The sequence below is a fragment of the Rattus rattus genome, chromosome X (assembly GCF_011064425.1).
Source record: "Rattus rattus isolate New Zealand chromosome X, Rrattus_CSIRO_v1, whole genome shotgun sequence".
Taxonomy (NCBI): Eukaryota; Metazoa; Chordata; class Mammalia; order Rodentia; family Muridae; genus Rattus; species Rattus rattus.
Window position 1 is genome coordinate 117,648,434 of NC_046172.1, and position 22,925 is coordinate 117,671,358.

At 42.0% G+C, this 22,925-nt stretch overlaps 2 protein-coding genes across 2 annotated transcripts in view; one reads left to right on the top strand and one right to left on the bottom strand.

Moving 5' to 3' along the window:
• Nucleotides 1-1,278: 1,278 nt before the first annotated feature.
• Cd40lg (CD40 ligand) lies at nt 1,279-12,721 on the top strand. The gene is made up of 5 exons (XM_032890109.1): nt 1,279-1,434; nt 3,301-3,432; nt 6,872-6,926; nt 8,655-8,717; nt 12,345-12,721. Exons 1-5 carry the CDS (start codon nt 1,279-1,281, stop codon nt 12,719-12,721), a joined length of 783 nt encoding a protein of 260 aa, XP_032746000.1.
• A 7,094-nt stretch (nt 12,722-19,815) lies between these two features.
• The window catches only part of Arhgef6 (Rac/Cdc42 guanine nucleotide exchange factor 6), a 117,800-nt gene continuing 114,690 nt past the window's right edge, over nt 19,816-22,925 (bottom strand). Inside the window, 1 exon segment of the mRNA XM_032890111.1 lies at nt 19,816-21,993. Coding sequence (XP_032746002.1) covers nt 21,853-21,993 — 141 coding nt within the window. The 3' untranslated portion in view covers nt 19,816-21,852.

Here is a 22,925-nt window from a genome sequence, read left to right on the forward strand (position 1 = left end):
CTTGAAACAAGTTTGTAGGAATCACCAAAGCAATTTTATCAGTTTCTACACAGGGGGTTGGGATGTGGGAGAGAGATTTCCATAGTTGTATTTAGCTTGAAGGTTATCTGATATGACATCATAGTGGCCATTCATACATGTGTAATCCTGAACACAGCGTCACAACCTGAGGTGGTTTGGCCATTGTTAGTTTGTTCTCCATATAAACAGTTAGCAATCATTTGGAAAACTCATTTCTTAGGCTATGAAAACTATTAAAAATAGGGATAACTGTATATTGTATAAGATGCCTCCAAAGTCTTTTTCTTAAAATCTTTATTCTGTCTTCACCAAAACCAATGGGTTAGGCAAGACAGGTGGCTGCCCTTTGTGTAGGGGACCTAGAGAGGCAAAGCGAATCACTCAGGGTCCATAGGAACTTATTAGCACAGCAAGGACTAGAGTCCAGTTTCTCAGCCGAAGCCACACATCAGTAGCATATGACTGTGGAGACAGGGAATGCGGCCAAGTCAGGCTTATCATTCTCCTTTAGCTCCTCTCCCCAAGCTTTTGTCTCATTTCCCAAACACTGTAGCTAGATTTACTTTTCAGCAAAGTTTATTTTTTTTTGTCTGTTTTTTTTTACACAAATTCTCTTTCTAGCTACATCTTATTTAATAAATGCGGAGCCCTATGTTTTTTGCTTTATGATATGTAGTTTTGACTAGCAAAGCTAGGAAGATTTTATTGAGTTTAGAGATTAAAGAATCAAAGTCTTGAGAAGCAATTAACAGGCAGCACACCAGGTGTGAAATCAATCCTTATTTTTACTAACATCTGTCTGTTTCTTTACCTTTATACCAGGTTCCAGATTTATGTTAGTAAGATTGAAATTGAAATAAGTTTATTACTTGTGGACTCATTTGTCACTTTCCTTGAAACTGGTGAACCCCAACATTTAGACAGCAATAGGAAAATACTGCCATTGTCTTTAAAGAAGTCTGACATTTCAAGGCAAGAATGAATGTATGGAAGAAGAGACTCGTTTCTTCTTTACTAACAAAAGGGAAAGCCTGGAAGTGGATGATATGGGTGTAATTTTAAAAAAAGAAAAGAAAAAACCTTTACGTAACTTTTTTGCTGGGACAGAAGACTACGAAGCACATTTTCCAGGAAGTGTGGGTTGCGACGATTCTGCGCTCTTAACTAATCCTGAGTAAGGTGGCCACTTTGACAGTCTTCTCATGCTGCCTCTGCCACCTTCTTGGTCAGAAGACACCATTTCAGCTTTCAGCCAGCATGATAGAAACATACAGCCAACCTTCTCCCAGATCTGTGGCTACTGGGCTTCCAGCGAGCATGAAGATTTTTATGTATTTACTTACTGCTTTTCTTATCACCCAGATGATTGGGTCGGTGCTTTTTGCTGTGTATCTTCATAGAAGATTGGATAAGGTAAGGTGACCTACAAATCTGAATTAACTAAATTGGGGGGTTCTTACTAATCTGTGGATAGGTTGTGCTAAGTTCTACCCAAATGATGGAGAACAGTAAACCCTTTAAGTGGATTATATTCTTGTGGCATGTTACTTGCTGCCTAGATCTCAGAATCTGAAATCAGACAGCCTGGCTTCGAATTTTAGTTTGGCTTTTAACTGCATTGAGACTCTGGACATGTCACTTCATACTTCCATTGCTTTTTCTGTATCAGGGAAATAGAGGTAGACTTAGTACCCATGCCACAGAGCAAATGATTCTAGCCCTGAAAAGAATAGTGCCTGGCCCAGAGTAGTACATGCTGGACCACCAGCAGCAGTTAGTTCCTAAAAGGTGCTTCCTTAGTAAACTATTTTCTCCCACAAAGATAACTTTAAATGAGCCCCACGAAGACAACTTTTAAAAGTGAGCCAGAGAAAAAGAGCATTGATTTGATCTGAAATTCCACTGTGTTTTGAATTAATACAGACACGGACAATGCCCCCAATCTGCCAATTTTTAAAGTCAGAATGGTGCAGTCTGTCCCACTCTTCAATGCCAACTGCCATTGTAAACTGCTCTGTACTCCTCTGAGGTATTTTATGTGCTTAAATGATTGGATAGATAAAGACAAGAGAGGACAAGAAGGGTGCAGACAATTTAAGAAAAGTAACTTCGGGATTTACCCTGTTCCCTTGTGCTGGTTCATATCAACTGAGGGGCATATGGGTTATGTTATGAAATGCTAATCACAGATGACTAGGAGAAAAGCAACCAAGTATCTAGTTGTTCCTAAAAGTCTGGAAGTGACAGTGGCTAGGCACCAACAAATGGGTAGCAGTCTTCTCTCTGGGGCACTGGCTGCCCTTTTTTTGAGATGAGGGCCTAAATGAAGGTTCTAAAGTTTCTATCAATATAAGGAGAGGTAGCGACAGTAATGAGAGTGGAGATAATCTGCTTGCCTGCTCAACTGGATTTCACAGAGGAACAAAGAGACAAATTGGGTATCTGATTGTTTATTCATATGTGGCCTGGTGGGCTTCATCAAATGCCTGTATAGAGATAGGCCTTGAAGATAATGGGGAAGTTGTAGCCCACACAGACTCAAATGTGCTGTAATATTTAAGTGAACTTTAAATGACAGTTTCATGCTGTAGTTCAGAAGGGTCTGGAGCTCGGTACATATACCAGACTGGCTTTTAACTCACAGGGACACTCCTGCCTCATCCTACAAGTATAGAGTTTACGGACATGTTCTACTATACCCAGATTGGATCTTGTTTGGAAAATTAAGAATCTGCACTTAAGACACGAAGACGTTGTATGGAATTCGTTGACAACACGAGCTAACGGCATATATTAAATTACTCAAATATTTAAAAACAAAATATCGCATTCACTTTGTTGATGAGAGATAATTTTTTAAATGCAAATGCTTTCTACAAGTTCTGAAGAAATGAGAGGTGTAATTATAAATTCATGCTGTGAGTGAACTCCTTTGTAATGGGCCACTACCATGGAAAGGGAAAACTACTCAGCAACAAACTACTTTACGGCTGGCGGGGGAAATGACAGTTATAGGACATTGCTGTTGTGGTAGGTTGAGATGAAAAAGTCATTAGAATAGCTGTGATTTCTATCCAGACGCACAGGTAATATGACATCAGAATCACTGGCTTTTTAGCTGCTTAAATGGCAAGTACCGAACAGCAGGAATCCAGCACAATAACTTCTAATATTCCCCCATTCCCCCTCTGTCAGTGCTGTGGAAGCGAGTGTGAAGGCAGGCGTGATTAGCTGCATTCTTCTTCATTATAGTTCTCATCAGCCTTTCTTTCAAAACAGGTAGAGGAGGAAGCAAGCCTTCACGAGGATTTTGTATTCGTAAAAAAGCTAAAGAGGTGCAACAAAGGAGAAGGGTCCTTATCCTTGCTCAACTGTGAGGAGATGAGAAGGCAATTTGAAGACCTTGTCAAGGTAAGGCGCTCAGTGCCTGGCGGATTTCACTGGGAAGTTTTAGTACAGTTCCCAGTTGTGCAAACTGAGTTCTGACCCTGCAAAGGTTTAAACTGTAAGCCGGGATAGTGGTCACAGCTTCGATCTCAGTGCCCGAGAGGCCAAAGTCAAAGGAAAAACTTCGAGGCCAGCTTGGTCTACAGAGTGAGACATTATCAAAATGTGCTGTATATAAACATGCTTGTGCACATATATACATGCACACGCATATGTGTATTTGTGGAAATGTGTATATACAAAAAGAAAGAAACGAACACAAAGCCTTAGGCTAAAAAGCAGAGCAGGGCTGAGTTAGACATGTGCAACCAAAAAGGTTTTCATTCCATGTACAGAAAATGTATAATCAGTTAACAGAGCAAAGAGTTCAGGAGCTTACTTCGTCTGTAAATTCATGACACACATGGAAGTCACAGGACAGCTTGCGAGTCTCACATCTTTCCTTCCACTGTGTGAGTTCTGCAGGTTGAACTCACACCTTTAGGCTTGGCCTTTACCCGCCGAGCCACTTCATTGTCCTCTTCAGACCTTACTTATTTCGGAACTTAATATGCATTCTCCTGTATGGAAGAAGATTCTAAAAGCTCATTCCTAGGTCACTTACTGGGATCAGACTTCAGTTCAAATATGCCACTGGTTTTTAAGTTCTTTATATTAAGCTAGAATGTATTTATTTATTTTGTAAATTTTTGAGATAACGTTGAGTAGCCTAGGATGGTCTTCAACTTGTGGACTTGTATGTAGCTGAGGGCTTGCTCTCTGAATCCTCCTGCTTCTAACCTCAGGCATGTACCACTATGTCCAGTTTAATTTAGATTTTATTGTTTTACTTCTGTACAAGGATTAGTCCTTTGTACCTCGTGTGTATTAACCCCGTGTTCTATAATCTAGGATTTACATACAATTCTTAACACTTTATTTGCAAGACTGGTGAGTTTAGGGAATGTCTTAGGTTTCTCCGGTGCTTACATGTGGAGTCCTAGAGGCTGAGACTCTCTAGACGGACGCTACCAGCTCTGGCCTTCTCTCATTCTGAGATCAAACTTCAGTATCCTTGAATGGCAGTGAACATGGCTTGTTCTTTTTCCCCTTTTCTCTCTGTTAGCCAGAGGTTTTACAGGCGGCCTGCCAATTCCTTTTGTCCTCCTTCAGGTCAGATGTAGAAAGCTTCCAGAATCATCTACCTAGGATCGGAGTAAGGGAAAGGGTCTTTCCAGCTTACATGAAAAAAAAAAGTAGAACTTTTTAGGCATATCAGCCAAGGCTCTGGGAATGTACTGCTTACCTGTGAGCTGTAGAGCCCCAAGCAATGCCATCTTTACCTAAAATTCAAAGTTTTCCCATCAGTTAATCCTCCTGTATCTACTGCTCCCCCCTTTAGGTCACCATTTTCCTAGAGGTCTCACTCAGAAACAGGATTTGGAACTGTTGAGCCCATCAAGTCAACTATAGACTAATTCGAGATTACATTTGTGTTTTCTCAGCTTATGTTAATGGATTTCGGACCATGACCAGTCTGGCCTACAGTAACTTTGAAGTCACAGGGCCTGCTGGGGTCGCAGGAGCTCTCAATGTGGGAGGAAGATGGGAGTCAGGGCTTGAATTAGGGCAAGTGGAGGCGAGCACTTTGAACAGTGAAATTACATAGTAAAATCTACGTTGCTCCCTGTCTAATATGGCCAGTTTCATGGTTATCTGTCTACCAATGTCTGAGGTGTCTTTGATTGGCATTAAATCACTTTGATTTCAGGTTAAACAGCTCAATATAGCCTTCTCTGCCGTGTAGAATTTCCATGGAAAGAGAAATCAATAATCCAAGATTTTTTATTTTTTGAAATTTGACTTTAAAACCCCTTTCAATTGAAGTGAAGAGTGAAGCCACAAAAAAATTAAAAAAAGAAAGGCTCTGGGAGTGTGAGTGGGGGAAAGTTCACAAAAGTCAAGGCGGAGTGCAGAAACGACAAACTTTGCTGATTTCACGTTTTTCATCTGGGCCAGGCCCCAACACCACTGCAACCACCTAACGTAAAAGTATCTCGACTTCAATCATCACGCACTAGTGTTTGAAGAGACACCAAAGAGTCTTTGTTTACTTGTCAGCTCGCAAACATTTTCCTGTTGCTGCATTGTCAAGGTGCCCCCATCATAGTTCAAATGGAAAGTTAATCTGTGGGGCTCTCAGTGCCTTAAGCCCTCACTCACATCTGGTAACCAAGCTGAGCCCGTAGTTAAAATAGTCAAGAGTAACCACACAAATGCCTTCTTGAGGTAAGAAATGGGAAGGAAAGGCCCAGCAGGCATTAGGTTCCAGGAATGGCAAGGAGCATAGGACTATCAGATCTGTAAGCACTACTGTTTTCTTTTCCTGCCTGTTCAGAAGAAAGTCGTGGAACAGATTGAGCCAGGTCTGTGAGTGCGATCCTTCTTTCTGTACTTCATTTAAGTCTCAGGCCCTTGGTTGATCTCATACTTGCCAGGCCTTTGATTCCGTCTTCTTAAAATGGCGGCAACAGCCTTGATCATCTCTCAAAGCTCCGTAGGAGGAAGTCCCTGCTAGCTTCCTCAAGTATGTCCAGCATTCTTTCAAGTTATAAGTAAAAAAAATTTTCAGTGTTACATTTAGTAGGAATTGTGGTACATGCCTGCAATCAGCATTTGGGAGGCAGAGGCAGGAGGATCAGGAATTCAAGGTCATCCCCAGCTTCATAACACGTTCAAGATTAGCCTAGGCTTTGTGAGAGCCAGTCTTAAAAGTACAAAACAATGTGCATGGGATTTTCAAATAAAGGATAAAATACAAATAAGAAACTAAGTGTTCTGAACATCATCACTAGAATTAGAAGAAGGGCTATCTTTGCTGAATGTTGATTACTCAAAATAAGTGTAGGCAATACAGAATAACCACCCACAAAAACACATCCAAAGTGTGGATTTCTCTCCCCTGACCATATTCAAATCTTTTCTTAAGAGGTTTCAAACTAACCTTATGCTTAGAGACCTAAGCCCTGCATTTGTTTGATAATATTCCATATGCCAGTTTCAATGGTTGAATTATTACCCCATTCAGCATTATTTATCAATATCTGTCAAAAGGCAGGGAGGTCAGGGTCATAGAAAGGGTCAGAGTCACAACCTCTGATCTGGGGAGAGCACTGTAATGGGGATAATAAGGCCTGGATTTTGCTTTCAGGGTCTCCCCTGGGTTTTCTGGGCTGTCAGCTCATCTGTCAGAGCCAGGGACTTTCAGTTGCTATGGTGGAATTAATGGCAGCATCATAAGCTATATTATAATTGTCACCAGAAGCAGACAACACAGTACTGAGAATCGCCAAATAGATGATACCTTTAAATCTCCTAAAACAAGCTTCAGTCAACTGATGTTTTGCAATGATTCTTCTTTTAGGATATAACGTTAAACAAAGAAGAGAAAAAAGAAAAGAGCTTTGAAATGCAAAGAGGTAGGTTGCTGTTTACGGATTTCGATAAATGCTTTAAGAGTGAAAAGAAGCTTTAGATTGAGCACATGAAACAGGGAACATTTAGCCCTGCAAATAAAAATAAGACACTTTTTTAAACTGCTACGTTCTCAGGCCTCTGAGATATAAAGGCTTTTTATGTCCATGTCGAAGAGGAGATGTTCCTGTTAATATTGATAATAGTGAATAGGAAAACAAAACCCACATCCAATACCTTTATCCAAAGGACCACACAATTTGGCTCCATCTTCAGAGGACCAAATGATAAGAAAGTTATCATTTGGTAAAATTGGCATTCATCTTTTAGTGATAACTATTTTGTGGGAGGACAGTACCCAGTGGGTCTTCTGGGACCAATGAATACAGACCGCCTAAATTCTAATCTGTGTTTGTTCTTAAAGTGAGAGTGTCCTGGAAATTTGGAGGTCATGAAAGGAGCTTGATGGCTCCCAATTCTACTACAGTCCTGAGAATATGAATGAAGGCATTACTGAGCATATGGCCTCTGCTTAGATATGCCTAGAGATTGGATACTTTATACTCAATAAGACATCCTGGTCTATCTTTGAATAGCTCTAATAATCATATTAAGGCCCATATCTACTCAAAAAAGTCTTACCTCCCAATTGTGTTCCTCAAAAATTTCCTGGAATGTCCACTTATTGGGCACATTTCTGTTCTTTGGGGATGTACTGAGCAAAGAGTGATTACTTCTCTATATCACAGCTGTCTGCACACTGAGGACAGCATCCACTGCTCCAAGTTTCCTTATTTCCTTTTCTGAACACTAGCTTCTCCCATTCCCTTTAGACTATAACATCCTCAAACCTGTGCTATCTGGAGTGTCTTGAGTGGCAGAATAGGGAAAGGATACTGTTGCAGGAACTATAACATCACAAGGTTATTGAAACCAATGCTACAGCTACACAAATTTAATCCACAGGTAGAAATGCATATGTAGAAAGGTATAGATACTCTTCTTGGGGGAAGAGAGTGCTCAGAACCTATCATAACCACTGGTTTGGATTCTAATGATTCCTCTGATTCCCCTGAAGCTTTCATCATCACAATGACTGCAAGACGTAACCAGTGATACCATGTTCCCTGTTAATTTCATGAGATTTTGAGGAATCATCCTTCGAAACAGATGTTTCTCTTTAGAGAAATCAGAAAGTTGACTGAATTGAACTTTCAAGTCATGCAGGACAAAACATCTCCATAATATACCTACAAAATTCTCAGCACCAGTCTCATAACTGGAAAGAAAGTTACCACAGTTTCTACCTTTAGGAGATGGGCACTTTTAATTTGGAAGCAAGGCTCTTGCGTATGAAACAGAGCTAGATTTGAAAGTCTGGAAAGTCACTTGACCCAACCAGATACCATGATCATATCACTAGCTCAGTATGCAAGATTCAAGGCAGATTTAGTGAAGAACAACATTTTAGCCTGAGTCTATCTATGTTAAGAGGAATGGAGCATTGAATACCAAGCAGGAAAAAGACTCTATGGAAACAGCCAATTCAGTTTTTTGAAGTACTAGAAGCCTCCTTTTCCTTCAGTGGAAAAGATTCCAGACCAGTTCTCCTTCCCTTAACACAAACTACTCTAGCGCGATCAGTATTATGCAGTTACAGAACTTGACCCATGAATTCCATGAGCTGTTGTACATTTCTTTGGCCTGACAGTTTGCTTTTGGTTTCACTTCAGGTGATGAGGATCCTCAAATTGCAGCACATGTTGTAAGTGAGGCCAACAGTAACGCAGCATCTGGTAAGTCCCATAACATCAGAGTGAAAGCCACCCAAGTGTGTGAGTGCGTGTGTGTGAGTGTGTGTGTGTGTGTGTGTGTGAGTGTGTGTGTGAGTGTGTGTGTGTGTGTGTGTTGTGTGTGTGTGTGTGTGTGTGTGTGTGTGTGTGTGTGTGTGTGTGTGTGTGTGTGTGTGTGTGTGTGTGTGTGTGAGTGTGTGTGAGTGTGTGAGTGTGTGTGTGAGTGTGTGTGTGTGTGTGAGTGTGTGTGTGTGTGTGTGTGTGTGTGTGTGTGTGTGTGTGTGTGTGTGTGAGTGTGTGTGTGTGTGTGTGTGAGTGTGTGTGTGTGTGTGTGTGTGTGTGTGTGTGTGTGTGTGTGTCGGTACTCCAAAGCAATGTAGCCTAATCATTAGGCACTTTTCTTCCTCCAGGGACCAATTTACCAAGGTACCCATATAACTCTCCATACACTGTCCTTTGTTATCACAGTCAGTTCAAATGCACAGATGGGGCTTAGAGAGACAAAAGGAGGTGGGAAAGAGTCCCTATGTTCTCATTATGTTTTTTTCTCAGTGGCCGATTCTAAATGATGAATGACTGGGTGGAGAAACCATTATTTTGCAGGAATAAAAAGAGATGGCAGGTAGTGACCTCCTCACAGGGAACATCTCTCCTTCTAAAACCACTTCACTGTGTATAAATGGGCCACAGGAGGTCTTTTTTGTCATCTGTCAATCCCTGTATGATTAACCCCTGTCTCAGTGGGGCTGACCTCAGGGAAATTAAAGGTAAAAATCATTTTGTAAAGATCAATAGGCACTGAGACGTTAGATTTTTCAATGAAGTAACAACAGATGGCATACTGTGGTCTTTTGAGCACAAATGCTTTTATTTCCAGATGCATTCGGCCATCATCCAGCCCTTATTTTCCCCCAAATCTCTACCCTGTGATAGCTACTACTGCAAAATGAATCACATCTGTAGATGGATGGACACATGTATGCTAACATAAAATTCCCCATGTACATCCAGGCATGAGCGTGGGATCAGCCTTAGAAAGCTTCAGCAGAGGGCTCTACAATGGAGTTCTAAATCATGTGTGTGCATTTGTGCATATGTGTGTGTGTGTGTGTGTGTGCGTGTGTGAGTGTATAAGAGACAAAGCCACAGAGAAACAAAGGAAGACACTGCATTATGTTGTTTTCAAGGTGACTTAGCTCCCCTGTGACTATAACACAGAAGCACATGCATGATCTGTGGCTCACGGTATATAAGTAAGAGTACTGGCTAGGGAGTTTGTGAGCACCTGAGTTTAATAGCTAAGAACTTCTTGCTAAGTGACTTTAGGCAAATCCCATTCATTGGGTGGCAGTTTTCTTTTTCATCTACTTCACAGAGTAGTTTTGAATATCAAATCAACTAGTGTGGAAGAAAGTTATATTATTAAACTATGCTATACCTGAGTAATGTGCCAGAACTTAGCTTCCTTCACTGTGATATCAAGGGAATGACCTAACATTCTTCATGGATAACAGTTGTTCTCTTAATATTTAGTATTTTTGTCATATACTCTTCTCTCAAAAATATGCTTATGGGAAAACATCACAATTAGTGCTGTGACCAGAGAAGCCATTCACATAATCACTTTTGCAGTAGATTACAGCAACAGAGAAACCTCCTAGAATCACCTCCTACTAGTACTTGTCCACCTGCACCCAAATCTTTTGGTCCTTGGATATATTTAGTGGAATTTTGAATTCTTCAAAAGGTGTAGAACTGTTACTGCCTGCCTGTGAAATATGTCACAGTCTATATCACTGGAGATCTGTACAGGACAACATAGGAAAGACAGTATGGTGCACTGCCACCTCAAATTTCTCATTCCGTTCTGGACATGATGCTACAAACTTGACCTATATCCCCTGGTAAGAGCAAAAATGAAAGAAGCCATTAACAACGTGGCACATATTATTTGTAATCTCAGTGCTAGGGAGGAAGCGAAAAGGTTATATGTTTTAGATCATCCTAACTACAAAGTAAATTCCAGGACAACCTGGGGTCCATGAAACCTTGTCTTCCCTCAAAAGGGGACAAATTCAGGAGACAGAGGCAGGCAGATCTCTGTGAGTCTTAAGCTACCCTTGTCTGCACAGAAAGTTTGCAGGCCAGCCAAGAGTATCTAGTGAGATCCTGTCTCAGAAAAGGAAAAAATGTAAGTGGGTGATCTTTTTATTAAACAGAAGAGAATCTGGTCTTTTTTTCCTGAATCAAATGGTTCAAAAGTAAGAACATCACAAAACAAGCATCTTTTATAGAAAATTTGAGGTGCAATGTATCAGATGCAACAAGATGCCCTAATAAATGTAAGAAAATCAAATAATCGAAAAGCCTCAAGAAAGAATATATATTAATACTTTTACTTCTCCCTGTCCCCCACCCTCACCCCCATCAAATCTAGCTGTGGAAGCTGAGATTTGAAATCGGGTGCACACAGCACTTTGAACTCACTCAGCAGCTCGGCAGAGAAAAGGGCACACTGTTGGTGGGGACTCTGCCCTAGCCGCAAGAGTATAGGTACTTTCAAGTTGATGGCACCCACTACAATGGGAGATCAAAACACAGTTAAATGAACACATGGTTTATTTTCATACTTCCTTGCCTATTTTAGGCTTGGTCGTGGGAGGCAGGTCAGGTTTGCAGCAGTGTAAAGTAGAAGAAAGAAGTGGGGTCTTGACTCCGAGCTGAAGCTAATCTAGATAGACTGACAAGTCTAGCCTTGTAACTTTCGTGATAAGCTAACTGTTCCCACTCCCATTAGCAAGAATTTTATGACATGCATAAATCTCAAGTCGTTTGCACTTCATTTTAAAAACATGTATTTATTCATTCAGTTATGTGTGTGTATGTACGTATTTGTGAATGTGTACATATGTGAAGGGTAGGGGTGGCACACAAAGATCAAATGAAGGTGTCCTTGTCTTATCACTTTCCACCTAGTCTCCTGGATAGGGGCTTTCCTTGAACCTGGAACTCATTTTTTTCTCATGTAGGCTGGGTACCAGTGTGTCTCAGTGATCTTCTCTATGCCAGACCACCCTAGTCCCTTTTGTGTTGTTTTGAGACAAGGTCTCGCTTAGCTCAGATGGGTTTCAAAGTCAGTATGTGGCTAAGGATGACATTAACCTTGCACTCAAGATTCTCCTGCCTCAGTGTTGTCTGGGAATCCTAGGCACACATCACCAGGCCTGGTTGATCATTCGAACTTTCTTAAATCCAGGAGCAAAATGGTTTGGAGAAGTCCAAAGAGAGAAGTTGGCTGTTACCTACCACTTTATTTCGCCTCTTCAGGGCTCTGAAAAAAATGCTGTAATCCTGCCCCTGTTCTGTTGCTTCAAAGTTAGGGTCACGTTCCAATCTGGGGAGATCAAGTGACTTGCCCAAGCTTGAAGAAAACCCAGATTGGAACCTGACCGTAACTCTGAAGCCCATATAAACGTGGTATCAGTAATTCCTTGTGCCTCTGAGTGCCATAATGTGCCTTGAGAGTTCATTCTCATACAAAGTTGGCATCCGACCTTAAACCTTACTTCCTGTTAGAATATATACCGTGCTGTGCTTACACTCACCAGGGCTTCCTCTTCTTTCCTACAGTTCTTCAGTGGGCGAAGAAAGGATATTATACCATGAAAAGCAACTTGGTAGTGCTGGAAAATGGGAGACAGCTGACGGTTAAAAGAGAAGGACTCTATTATGTCTACACCCAAGTCACCTTCTGCTCTAATCGGGAACCTTTGAGTCAACGTCCATTCATCGTCAGCCTCTGGTTGAAGCCTAGCAGTGGGTCGGAGAGAATCTTACTCAGGGCAGCGAATACCCACAGTTCCTCCAAGCTTTGTGAGCAACAGTCCATTCACTTGGGCGGAGTATTTGAATTACAAGCAGGTGCTTCTGTGTTTGTCAACGTGACTGAAGCAAGCCAAGTGATCCACGGAATTGGCTTCTCATCTTTTGGCTTACTCAAACTCTGAACAGTATGCTGTCCTAGGCTGCAGCAGGGCCGATGCTGGCAGTCTTCCAGATACAGCACATCAGTTAGGACCTGCCCTGTGTTAAACCGCCTATTTATAACCCTAGGACCCTCCTCATGGAAAACTATTTATTATGTACCCCCAAGGCACATAGAGCTGGAATAACAGAATTACAGGACAGGCAAACTCCTAATGGACCCTGCTCCCTAACAACTTACAATCTGAAACAGCAACCCCACTGATTCAGACTACCAGAGAGCCCTAGGAAAAGACAAAGCCATAATGCACAGATGACAGAGCTCTGATGAAACAGCGGATAACTAACGGAGCTCAGTTTTGTTGTTTTATGGGTGTGTTGTTCAATGGACAGTGTACTTGACTTACCAGGAAAGATGCAGAAGGGCAACTGTGAGCCTTAGCTCACAATCTATTATGGTTGACTTGGGGTCCCTGTGGCCCTAGTAGGCCAGGTTCTAAAGTCTCCCACGGAGAACTGAGAAACTCTGCCTCCACCTTCCCCCCAATCCCCAACACTCAGTATTTCAATGTCTCCATTCTCTTTCCCTCCCTCCCCATCTCTCCCTCTCTCTGTCTTTTACAGACACACACACACACACACACACACACACACACACACACACACACACACACACACGAATCAGGCTGTTGTTCTCTTATTATCTACCTTGTATCTGTCTACAACACTGTCTGGTCACTGTAGACAACAGTTCCTGGCCTGCTAATTCCTCCTGATGGAATGACTATATTTAAAGGAATCTGTCGTAGCTCCCTGAAATCTCCATTGTTTCCATAGTGAATTTAATGATTATGTTATTTATTTTTTGATTAATAAAGATCCTCTAACATTATCGTTGTTGTATAGCTCTCGTTCAGGTTGTGGGGAGGAAGAGGAAGTAGTTGGAAGTAATTTTGCCAACTTTTTTGGAAGGGTTGGTGAAAAGCTGTTACCATAAACATAGTTCTTAAGCTGAGCATATTATACAAGTTATACCAGTAAGAGCATACTCTCTTCTAGTCTGCCATGGCTTTGATAGATGACGTGGAAGCCTGGTCACTGAGAAACACTCTCGTCCTCTGTTCCCATCTTGCTCTGGAAGGTAGAAGGAGACTAGAGAGAGAGCCCTCAATGAGAAGCAGGAGCCAACCTTTCTAACAGCTTGTCTAGGTGCTTGCGCTCTAAACAACAAGAAAATGGAGCTGAAGCATCCTGAGGGTGAGCCTTCCACTATTCTAACTCCTGATGGGGTCAGGGTGGTTCAGCTGTCGAGTGCTTTTTTAGCAAGTGTGAGGTTCTGAGGTCCATGGCCAGAACTGTGAAGGGGGAAAAAAGTACCAGCTGACAAAACTCAGTATAGTGCTTGAAGGAGTGAGGTAGCAGCCATGGCAGCCGAGTAGATTGTGGCCATGACACTCTTACAGTGTGGGCCTTCCTTAGGAAGGCCAGAATCCTATTCGTTCGTTAAGGAAGGCATTAGTTCATTCAAAAGAGAGGGCAACAACAACATATACATCATAATTCTCTCCTTACATCAGCTGAATGTCCATGTTGCCGCATAATCTTTCCTATGCAATTTGTCTGAGTTAGTGGGAATAGGATCGAGACATCGCGAGTTTAATAGTGTGTCACCTAGATAGATATATTTAATTTTACTTTTTATACATTTTAAATAAGATATAATATCGTTTCTTTCCCCCTTCCCTTTCCTACCTATAGACACGCCCAAGGCCCCCTCTCCAACCTCCTCCATGTCTCTCCACTTTCAAATTGATGGTAGTCTCTTTTTCTTTGATTATTAGTATTACATATATACATATGCATAAATACATAAATATAACCCACTGAGTGTATTTTTGTTGTTTACATGTGTGTGGTTTCAGAGCTGACCATTTTGTAAACAGTATCTCCTAGAAATGGATATACAAACAAGAAGAGAACACCCCAGTATATCTTCATATACTCATGCTCTTTTGATTTAAACACTGCCCCTGTGTTTCAGTGTACCTTCTTGTTCCTTGGGAACCATTATCTTGCAAATTTTTTCTACTTTTAGTAAGGAGTTTGTTCAAAACAGCTATATTCAGCTGTGTGTGGTGGGGTACACCCGAGACACCAACATAGTTTCGGAGAGATGAAGGAGAACTGCAGCAAATTCAAGACCAGCTTGTTTTACCTAGGGAGATCGAGGCTAGGCAGGCCTGCATACTGAACATCTTTAAATTAATTAATTAGTTAAATGATTGTAAACAGACTATCATTGATATAAAACGCTGCATTTTCTAGTCTACGTCCTCTTCTAGAATCTCTACTGCCCTCTAGAGCCGCTTCCCACAGCTCCATCCCAGACCTTTCTAAGCAGCCAAGGCCCCCCCAGTCTCTCACCTTGTTTCCTCACAAGCTCCCTTTGCTTGTTCAAAAGTGCAGCTCTTCACCATCTCCTTCTACCCATAGGATCTCTCTGCAAGAGCCCTGGTTTTAATAACCACTTTCAAGTTACTGATGAAATACTTTTGAGGTAGGGTTTGTTTGGAGTTTGATTTGTTTATTTTGGTATTTTTCTAGACAGGGCGCAGGCTGCCCTACATGTTCTTTGCAGGGCTCTAATCCATGATGATCTTCTTGCCTCCAATTCTCATCCTCCTGGGATAGCAGGAGTGGGTCACTCGGGGAATAGTTTGGGTTTTTATCTGTCCCCAAGAAGTCCCCTACCTCTCAGCAGTGGATTCTGGCCCTTAGATCCAATGCATGCAGATAAGACTTTGGATCTTGCTGCCCACGTGCCATCTTCTTCCACTGTTGCTTACTCCACTGATTGCTACCTCCCTCTACCCCACTGACTAAAGAAGCAACCTACCTTGACCAAGGATCCTCTCGCCTCCCACTCCCAGGTTCTGGACTTATGTCTATGTCACCGTGCCTGCTTTTTTCAGTATTAGGGGCTTAAATCCAAGGCTTTGAGCATGCTAAGAAAGCTGTCTGCTAGCTGAGCCACAGCCCCTAACCCATAGTGCCAACTTCATAACCCTGTTACTTCTACATTCCATGGGAAGATAGGGGAAGGAATTGAAATACACACTCATTTTTGTTTTGTTTCTAAACAGACAGAAAATGCACGCGGTATAAAATATTGCAGTCTTTGCTATTTGATAGGAAGTAAGGAACCACAAAATGCAAATGTGCACTGTGCCATGCTTTCAGAACAGAAGCACCCCACTTAAACAGAAGCAGGAGTACACTCCTGGGCTTCCAGTGGGAATGCATTTTGTGGTGTATTCGATCATTGCCACAGGACCAGAGCCCCTATGTGGAGAGCTTCTCTCTCTTTGAAGAGAGAACTTGGAACTGAGTATGATTGCTGTTCTGATCCTCTTGTAGTATAGTGGTTAGCTCTGGAGCTAGTCAGATAGAATTTAGTCCAGGCTTCACAATTTATCTGTTTTATAACCATGGACAAATTGTTTAACCTGTTGGTCAGTGTCCACATCTGAAAAGTTGGCATTTTTTTTTGACAGGGCACAGGTTGGCCTAGACCTATGTGTTCCTTGCAGGGTTTGAATCCATGATGATCTTCCTGCTTCCAATTCTCATCGTGAGGATATTATTTTTTTGCACAGTTGATGACTTTGGTGAGGGTCAGCAGAAAGTTCCAGTAGACTGCTCTCAGGCTCATCATCAAATGAAGCACACAGTGGAACCCAGAACAGTGGTTTGTACTCAGCACTGCAGTTGGGTGAGGGAAGGGGGCATCCTAAAGTAGTTGAAACTTTCGATGCTCAAAAATCTTATTTAGCAGCCCAGACATCCTGATAGCCCTGACCTGTAAATTGGAAGGAAGAAAGCACCGAGTGTGGAGTGAAGTGAAAGCAAAAAAATACAAAGAGGGAAGAAGACAGTGGGAGAAAGACAGACTTCTGTGAGGGAGGGAGAGGAAATGGAGGGGGGAGGAGGAGAAAGGGGAGGAGAGAGAGAGAGAGAGCACAAAAGGCCATGTGCAGCCCTGCACATCTGCAAATCTGTAACTCTAGCACTGGGAAGGCAGAAAACCAATGAGTTCAAGAGCAGCTTAAGATATACCCGACTTATTCAGACCAGTTTGAACTACATAGTGAGATACCTTCAAAACGAACAAACAAAAGACCACTGCAGTTGCAAAGAATAACATTTGAATACAACAGAGAAGCCATTGAAAAGCAATTCTCTAGATTTGGCAAGTGTTCACTGCTAGACTAGAGATGCAGTTCAATTCATAGTGCTTGCATATCATGCATGAGGCCCTGGGTTTAATACTCAGTACCTCATAATACCTTGATGGTAATGCATGTGTGTGTAATCCAAGAAATCAGAAGCAATGGCAGGAGAAATAGAAGTTCAAGGTCATCCTGGGTTATGTGGTATATCTGAGGCCAGCCCAGAGCACACAGGACCCTGTCTCAGACAAACAAAGAAAAGCAACAATCAACACCACACAGAACTCCTTGAGGATTTCTCAAGGGTTGACAGCTTGTGTAGAAGCAGCGTTTCATGAGTACAAAAGTCAGAAGAAGGATGTGGTATATGAAGCTCAATTCTAAGAGGTAGACCAGAATATAGGTTCAAATCCCACCTCCACTATGAAGTACCACATAATTCAATATCTCATGCTTTTACTCCCATGTAAGATGGAGACAGTGTTGCTCAGGGTTTGCAGAACCCTAAATATGTGAACTATTTAATATAGTGCTAGTATGATGGAGTGAAATTTAACTGTTCAAAGCAAGAAAGAATCAGTAAGGTAGCTCAGTCAGAAAGTTAATTTAGTATCAACAAAAACACAGGGACTAAGAAGTGAAAGGCAGTGGGATTCTGGTGAATTAACGGCTTCAAAATCATTCCATGGAAGTTGTGACCCAAATGTTAGGCAACTGCTGCTGTGACTACAGCCTGGTGCTGCTGCTGCTACAGTGTCAGCCACAAAGCTTGAGCAGAGACACTGCAATGTAGACTCCAGTTGCCACAATATGTTGGGAAAGTCCTACAGGCCACCAGAGGAAGTCAGACTGTGTAAATTAATGCTCCCCACTCTACCCCAAATATTAGCATAAATTTGAACCCTCATTGTATCCAGAACCCTTGCTGCAACTTAGGAAAATGTATGTTTGCTTTGACGTTTTCAGGAGAATCATGGGGATAGGAATAGACAGAATCTAGCTCAAATAAGTCATTCTCTCCGGCTCTGTCTCTGTGTGTGTGTGTGGGGGGGGAGAGCTGAGGTGTGTGTGTCTCCATATGAGAGAATAGGCATGTAAAAGGCATAGGTCAACATCAGGTCTTGTTGCACAGGAGTCATCTACCTTTTGGATTTTGGGACTTCATTTTACTATTATAACAGGTTTATGAGAGGTGAGGCAATGCACACACAGCATCCCATGTGGGGAGACAACTGAGGACAACTTTGTGGAGGTCGTTGTCTTCTTCCACCTTTATGACTGTTCTAGGGATTTAACTCAAGCTACCAAACCTTCAGGGCAAGCACCTTCACTCAGCCATCTCACCAGTTGCCCCTTGGTCTTTGTGATAGGGTCTCTCCCTAGCCTAGAAACTGATGAGCAGGCAAGGCTGGAGGGCCAGCAAGTCCCAGGAACCTACTTGTCTTTGCCATTTCTGTTCTGGGACTGTAGGTGCAAGCCACCTCAGCACTATTTTGACATGTATTCTGATGATGTACTATAGATCCTCCTGCTTTCATGGCAAGCACTTCACCAACTGAGTTATCTCCCCCAGTTCACAGCTCATGTAGTTTTCATCCTACCTGCTGACACCAGAGGTCCCAGTTGAAATATCACAGATTGACAAACTCTTGTAAAGTAAATATGGAGGAGCACTGGCATAGGAAAGGGAATGTATCTCTCCTAATGTTGGAAGGAAAATTGTGAGATGCACTTCAAGTAGTTTGTAAGTTGAAGCCAGAAGATGAAAGATAGTGCAGTTAAGGAAAGATCTATGTCACCAGTGGGTGACATTTGCTCACTACATTGCAGAGTATGATCACGCTATGAAATAGAACCTTAAGTGGAAAAGGTAGGTTTGGGGAAGGCTGATGCGAGTGGACTAGCTAAAATTTCCAACCTCAACCTACTTCTCAGTATTTCTAAAAGAAACACAATCTGAGCTATCTTTACACCCATGCTCATTGAAATATAAGGCAGTTCCTCAAGGTCTAAAATAACCTAAAGCTGGTCATGGTGATGAGCACACTTTGATCCCAGCACTGGAGAGCTAGAGGCAGGCAGGTCTCTGTGACTTGAAGTCTGGACTGGTATGCACAGTGAGTTTCAGGCTAGCCATAGCTACACTGTGAGACCTTGCTGATAGATATAGATAGATAGATAGATAGATAGATAGATAGATAGATAGATAATAGAAAAATACATACATAGAAAGATCATAGAAAGACAGATGGATATATACATATATACATAGAAAGATATATAGTTGATGGAATTATAGTCAGAATCTGTGAATAAATAGAGGGATAAAATTATGGTATATAAATAATGGAATGCTACTCAGCTTTTAAAAAGAAGAAAGTAATTTGTAACAGCATCAATGGGCCTGGAGGGCATTGTGCTGGGTGAAATAAGCCAGGCAGAGAAAGATAAATGCTGCATGCTCTCCTTCATTCCTCACATGTGGAATATAAAAACAGAAACTCATAGACATGGAAGGGGAAATAGGAGTTAATCGGGACATAAGTGGGGAAAGAGAGAAGGTAATATTTTGATCAAAGTATACAAAGTTTCAGTAAAATAGGAAAACTTTGTATGTGTATAATACAGTGACTATAGTTAATATTTTTGTCTATTTCAACAAAGTTAAAAGCAAAGATTTTCAAAGTCCTCACTACAGATATAGTAGTTGTGGCAATACACGATATGTTAAAATTAGCCTATGACCATGGCTACCATGATGTGTGCATGGAATGAAAGCTCACGCCATTGTCACCAACAATTCATATTTGTCAGCTGAAAATGACATTTAAAGAACAGCCAGCTTTCTTTAACATCAGTCAGCAAGAAAAAACAAAACAAAACAAAACTTTTATTTATAAAGCACTGTTTATTCTTGTTTATTGAAAATGTTCATTTAAAAGTCTTTAAAATAAAAAAACAAGTTTAGAAAAATCTGAGCTCCTATAAGAAGGACATAACAGAAGGAAACTGAAAGGCCCCTAAGGGCAGCAGTTTAATTAGAGTAAGGGAACCCATTTAGAAGTATTGTAAACAACACAACTATGGAGACATGACTTTGGGGCTAACATGGCTTCATTTCCTTTATATTATTTAGTCTGTAAGCATGGGCAGCCCACTGCACAAGTTTCATTATCCAGAGTACCAAGGGCTCTCCTTGGAAGGGCAAAGTCCCCAAGCATGCATATGTACACATCCTTTATGAGACCTTTCAATGTCTTAAGCGATGAACTAAATTATTTGTCGACCACAAAAGTGTTTTTCCTATGGACAAAATTTGCATACTGATTGCAAACTGTTGACTAAGCACAGACAGGACACATGTGAACATATGGGTTGTTGCTGTTATTCCTTTTGTAAAATACTTTTACATGAAAGATGTCTCATATAAATCTCTGGGCTTAGAAATAGGACAGCCACTCTTATAAACCTTTACCCTCTAAGTTGACAAAGATGGCTGTGTGCGATTGTCTGATGTTGGACTTCAGGAATATTCCATATCCTGTGGGTGCTATAATGTTGGCCATGTAACATGAGACAATAGCACTGTACCATGGAATAATGGAAACTGTGAGAGCCTCCATACCACAAAGAAAAAGAGCTCCTCAACAAACTTTTAGGTCTTGAGTTTGGTTTTGAAACAGCACTTACAGGCCCCAATCAAATGTATGTGTAAGCGTTTGGTTGGCATTCCACATCTCTTTCTAGTGACTCTGCCATCTGGCCAAGGTGTCCTGTCATCTAAGGAGGTAGGCAAGAGCTCTGCTCCTCCATCCTCGGCCTATTTTGACTTGTGTTGAATTTAGGTATACAGTGTTCTGGGCTCTCTTCAAAATCTGCTTTTTCCACAGGTCACTTTCCTGGACTACTAACAAAGTCAATGGTTGGACATTATAAACAACTTGAGCAAACCAGTTTCAAACAATCAGCTTCACTGACAACCTGGTCAGCTAGGAGGGGCCCTTTTACTGGGTGTATAATCTGTCTCATCATAGTAGGGGCCCATGATGAGTCTTCTCACAGCAGAAACCAGAACTTGGTAAGATGGGATGGAAGGTGTGTATTAGGGCACAATATCTTCTCACCCAGGTTGTTCAGAAAGGTGAAAAGGTTGTCATTAGAATATTCAAAGTGAAGTCACTGCTTATAGTAACTGTTTGACGAAATAAACAAAGCAAATCCATGATCGTTTACACAGCACTTTTTATGGCTGGCTAAAAGCACAGGGTTGGGGGGAGGTAGAAAACGTAGGCAGAGGCAGAAGGTTGGGCTGTAAAGCTACACTACACTAGGGATATCTGCTCCATCAAACGGCTCTGCCCTGCTGAGGAGGGACTGCCTGAAGCAATTTGCTGATAGACTTGCTGCCAGTGTGGACAGTTGGAGCTCCTACCACACTGACCTTAAATGGCCACCAGCACAAAGGGTATAAGGGCACTACACTGTTCTTGATCTTAACAGACAACATGGGCAATAAATTTTTACAGTACTGAAAGGGGCCGTATGACAGCCAGGGGAAGTGCAGCTGGGTCACTGGGCAAAGGTGTTCGTTTTCACCTACTCTAAACAAAGCCTGAGAAGCTTAGCCTCCAGCGGATTAGGTAGTAAAGGGCTGTTGGCAGAGCAAAATATTGGGGCCATTTTTACCACCACCTCAGGCTATTTCCCCTGTTAAAACAAGTGTCAATTAACTGATAACCAAGCAACAAACACTGAATCAAACAGCAGGGGTGGGAGGAGAGGGAGAGGGTAGGAGAGGAGGGAAGAAGAGAGAGAGAGAAAGAATCCCAACACCACAAAGCACAAAGCTTAAGTGTACAGTTATATCATTCAGCTGGCCATTTTAACGTGTGCTGAAGGCACTGTGCTCCCCTGCACAGTGATGGTTACTGAAGAATCGAGGTCTTGCTGCCGGACTCAGCTCGAATGCATTCATCAGTTTGCTTCAACAGCTTCCGGACCAGTTTTTCTAGGTCCTTCCTCGACTTCAATTCTTCTTCCAGACATTGCTTCATTTTTTTATTCTCCTAGAAGGGAAAAGAGTTATTAATCACTGAGCCAAGGCAGCCCTTCTCAGGGGTTCTCCCCCCCCTTCCCCCTCCCCTCCCCCCCCCCCTTCTCTTCATGGCATCCCTCACTCTGACTACATATTCTGAGAGCAGGCTGTCTCTTGGTTCTCTGCCTATGTGTAAGCAGCCTCCCACACTCTTCACTTTAATCCAAGTGTTCCCACAGTCTGAACCTGCCCCACAGACAGCTTGATCCACACTTTTTTATTTAGGATCCCTCCCCCTTTTTTTGATACAAGCATGTACTAAGAGGCTGCCAAATATCTCTAGTGCCAACTTCATCTTATGAGTATCAGATCCACAGGATCATGTCAGGGGGCAGGTCCATCTAGAGAGATGATTCCATTCTAAAGGGAACTTAGTATCACCTCCCCCATTGTCTGAAACCTCTTCCAGTGCTTCTGCATCGCTGAAAGTTTGCCCACCATAGTACATTAGATAACCATGGGGAGAAGCTTCTCTAATGTCTGTTCTCTCCGAATCCCAGCACTGCGCCATCATATGTCATAAGTTTCAACTCTGCAATGCCTCTACTCCTCCTGGCCTCACTGGCTGGCCTCAGCTCAGGACTAAACCAGGGCTCATCCAGAATTTGCTAAGCATTCCACAAGTGCTGCTGAAGGCTCTCAACTCCCCTCTCACTATGCGTCCCCTTCCTACAGGTACACTAAATCTTATCATATAGGGTGTGTGTATGTCATGGAGCATGGGACTACATTACCCATAAATTTATAAACCACCACAGACAATTCTCTTTTCTGTCTTTCCTTCCTATCTTCTTTCTTCCTCTTTTATCTCTCTTTCATTATTCCTTTTCGTTTGTTTTCATGACAAGGTCTTGCTACACCAGGCTAGCAAATACATGATACCCTTGCCTCAACCTTCCTAGT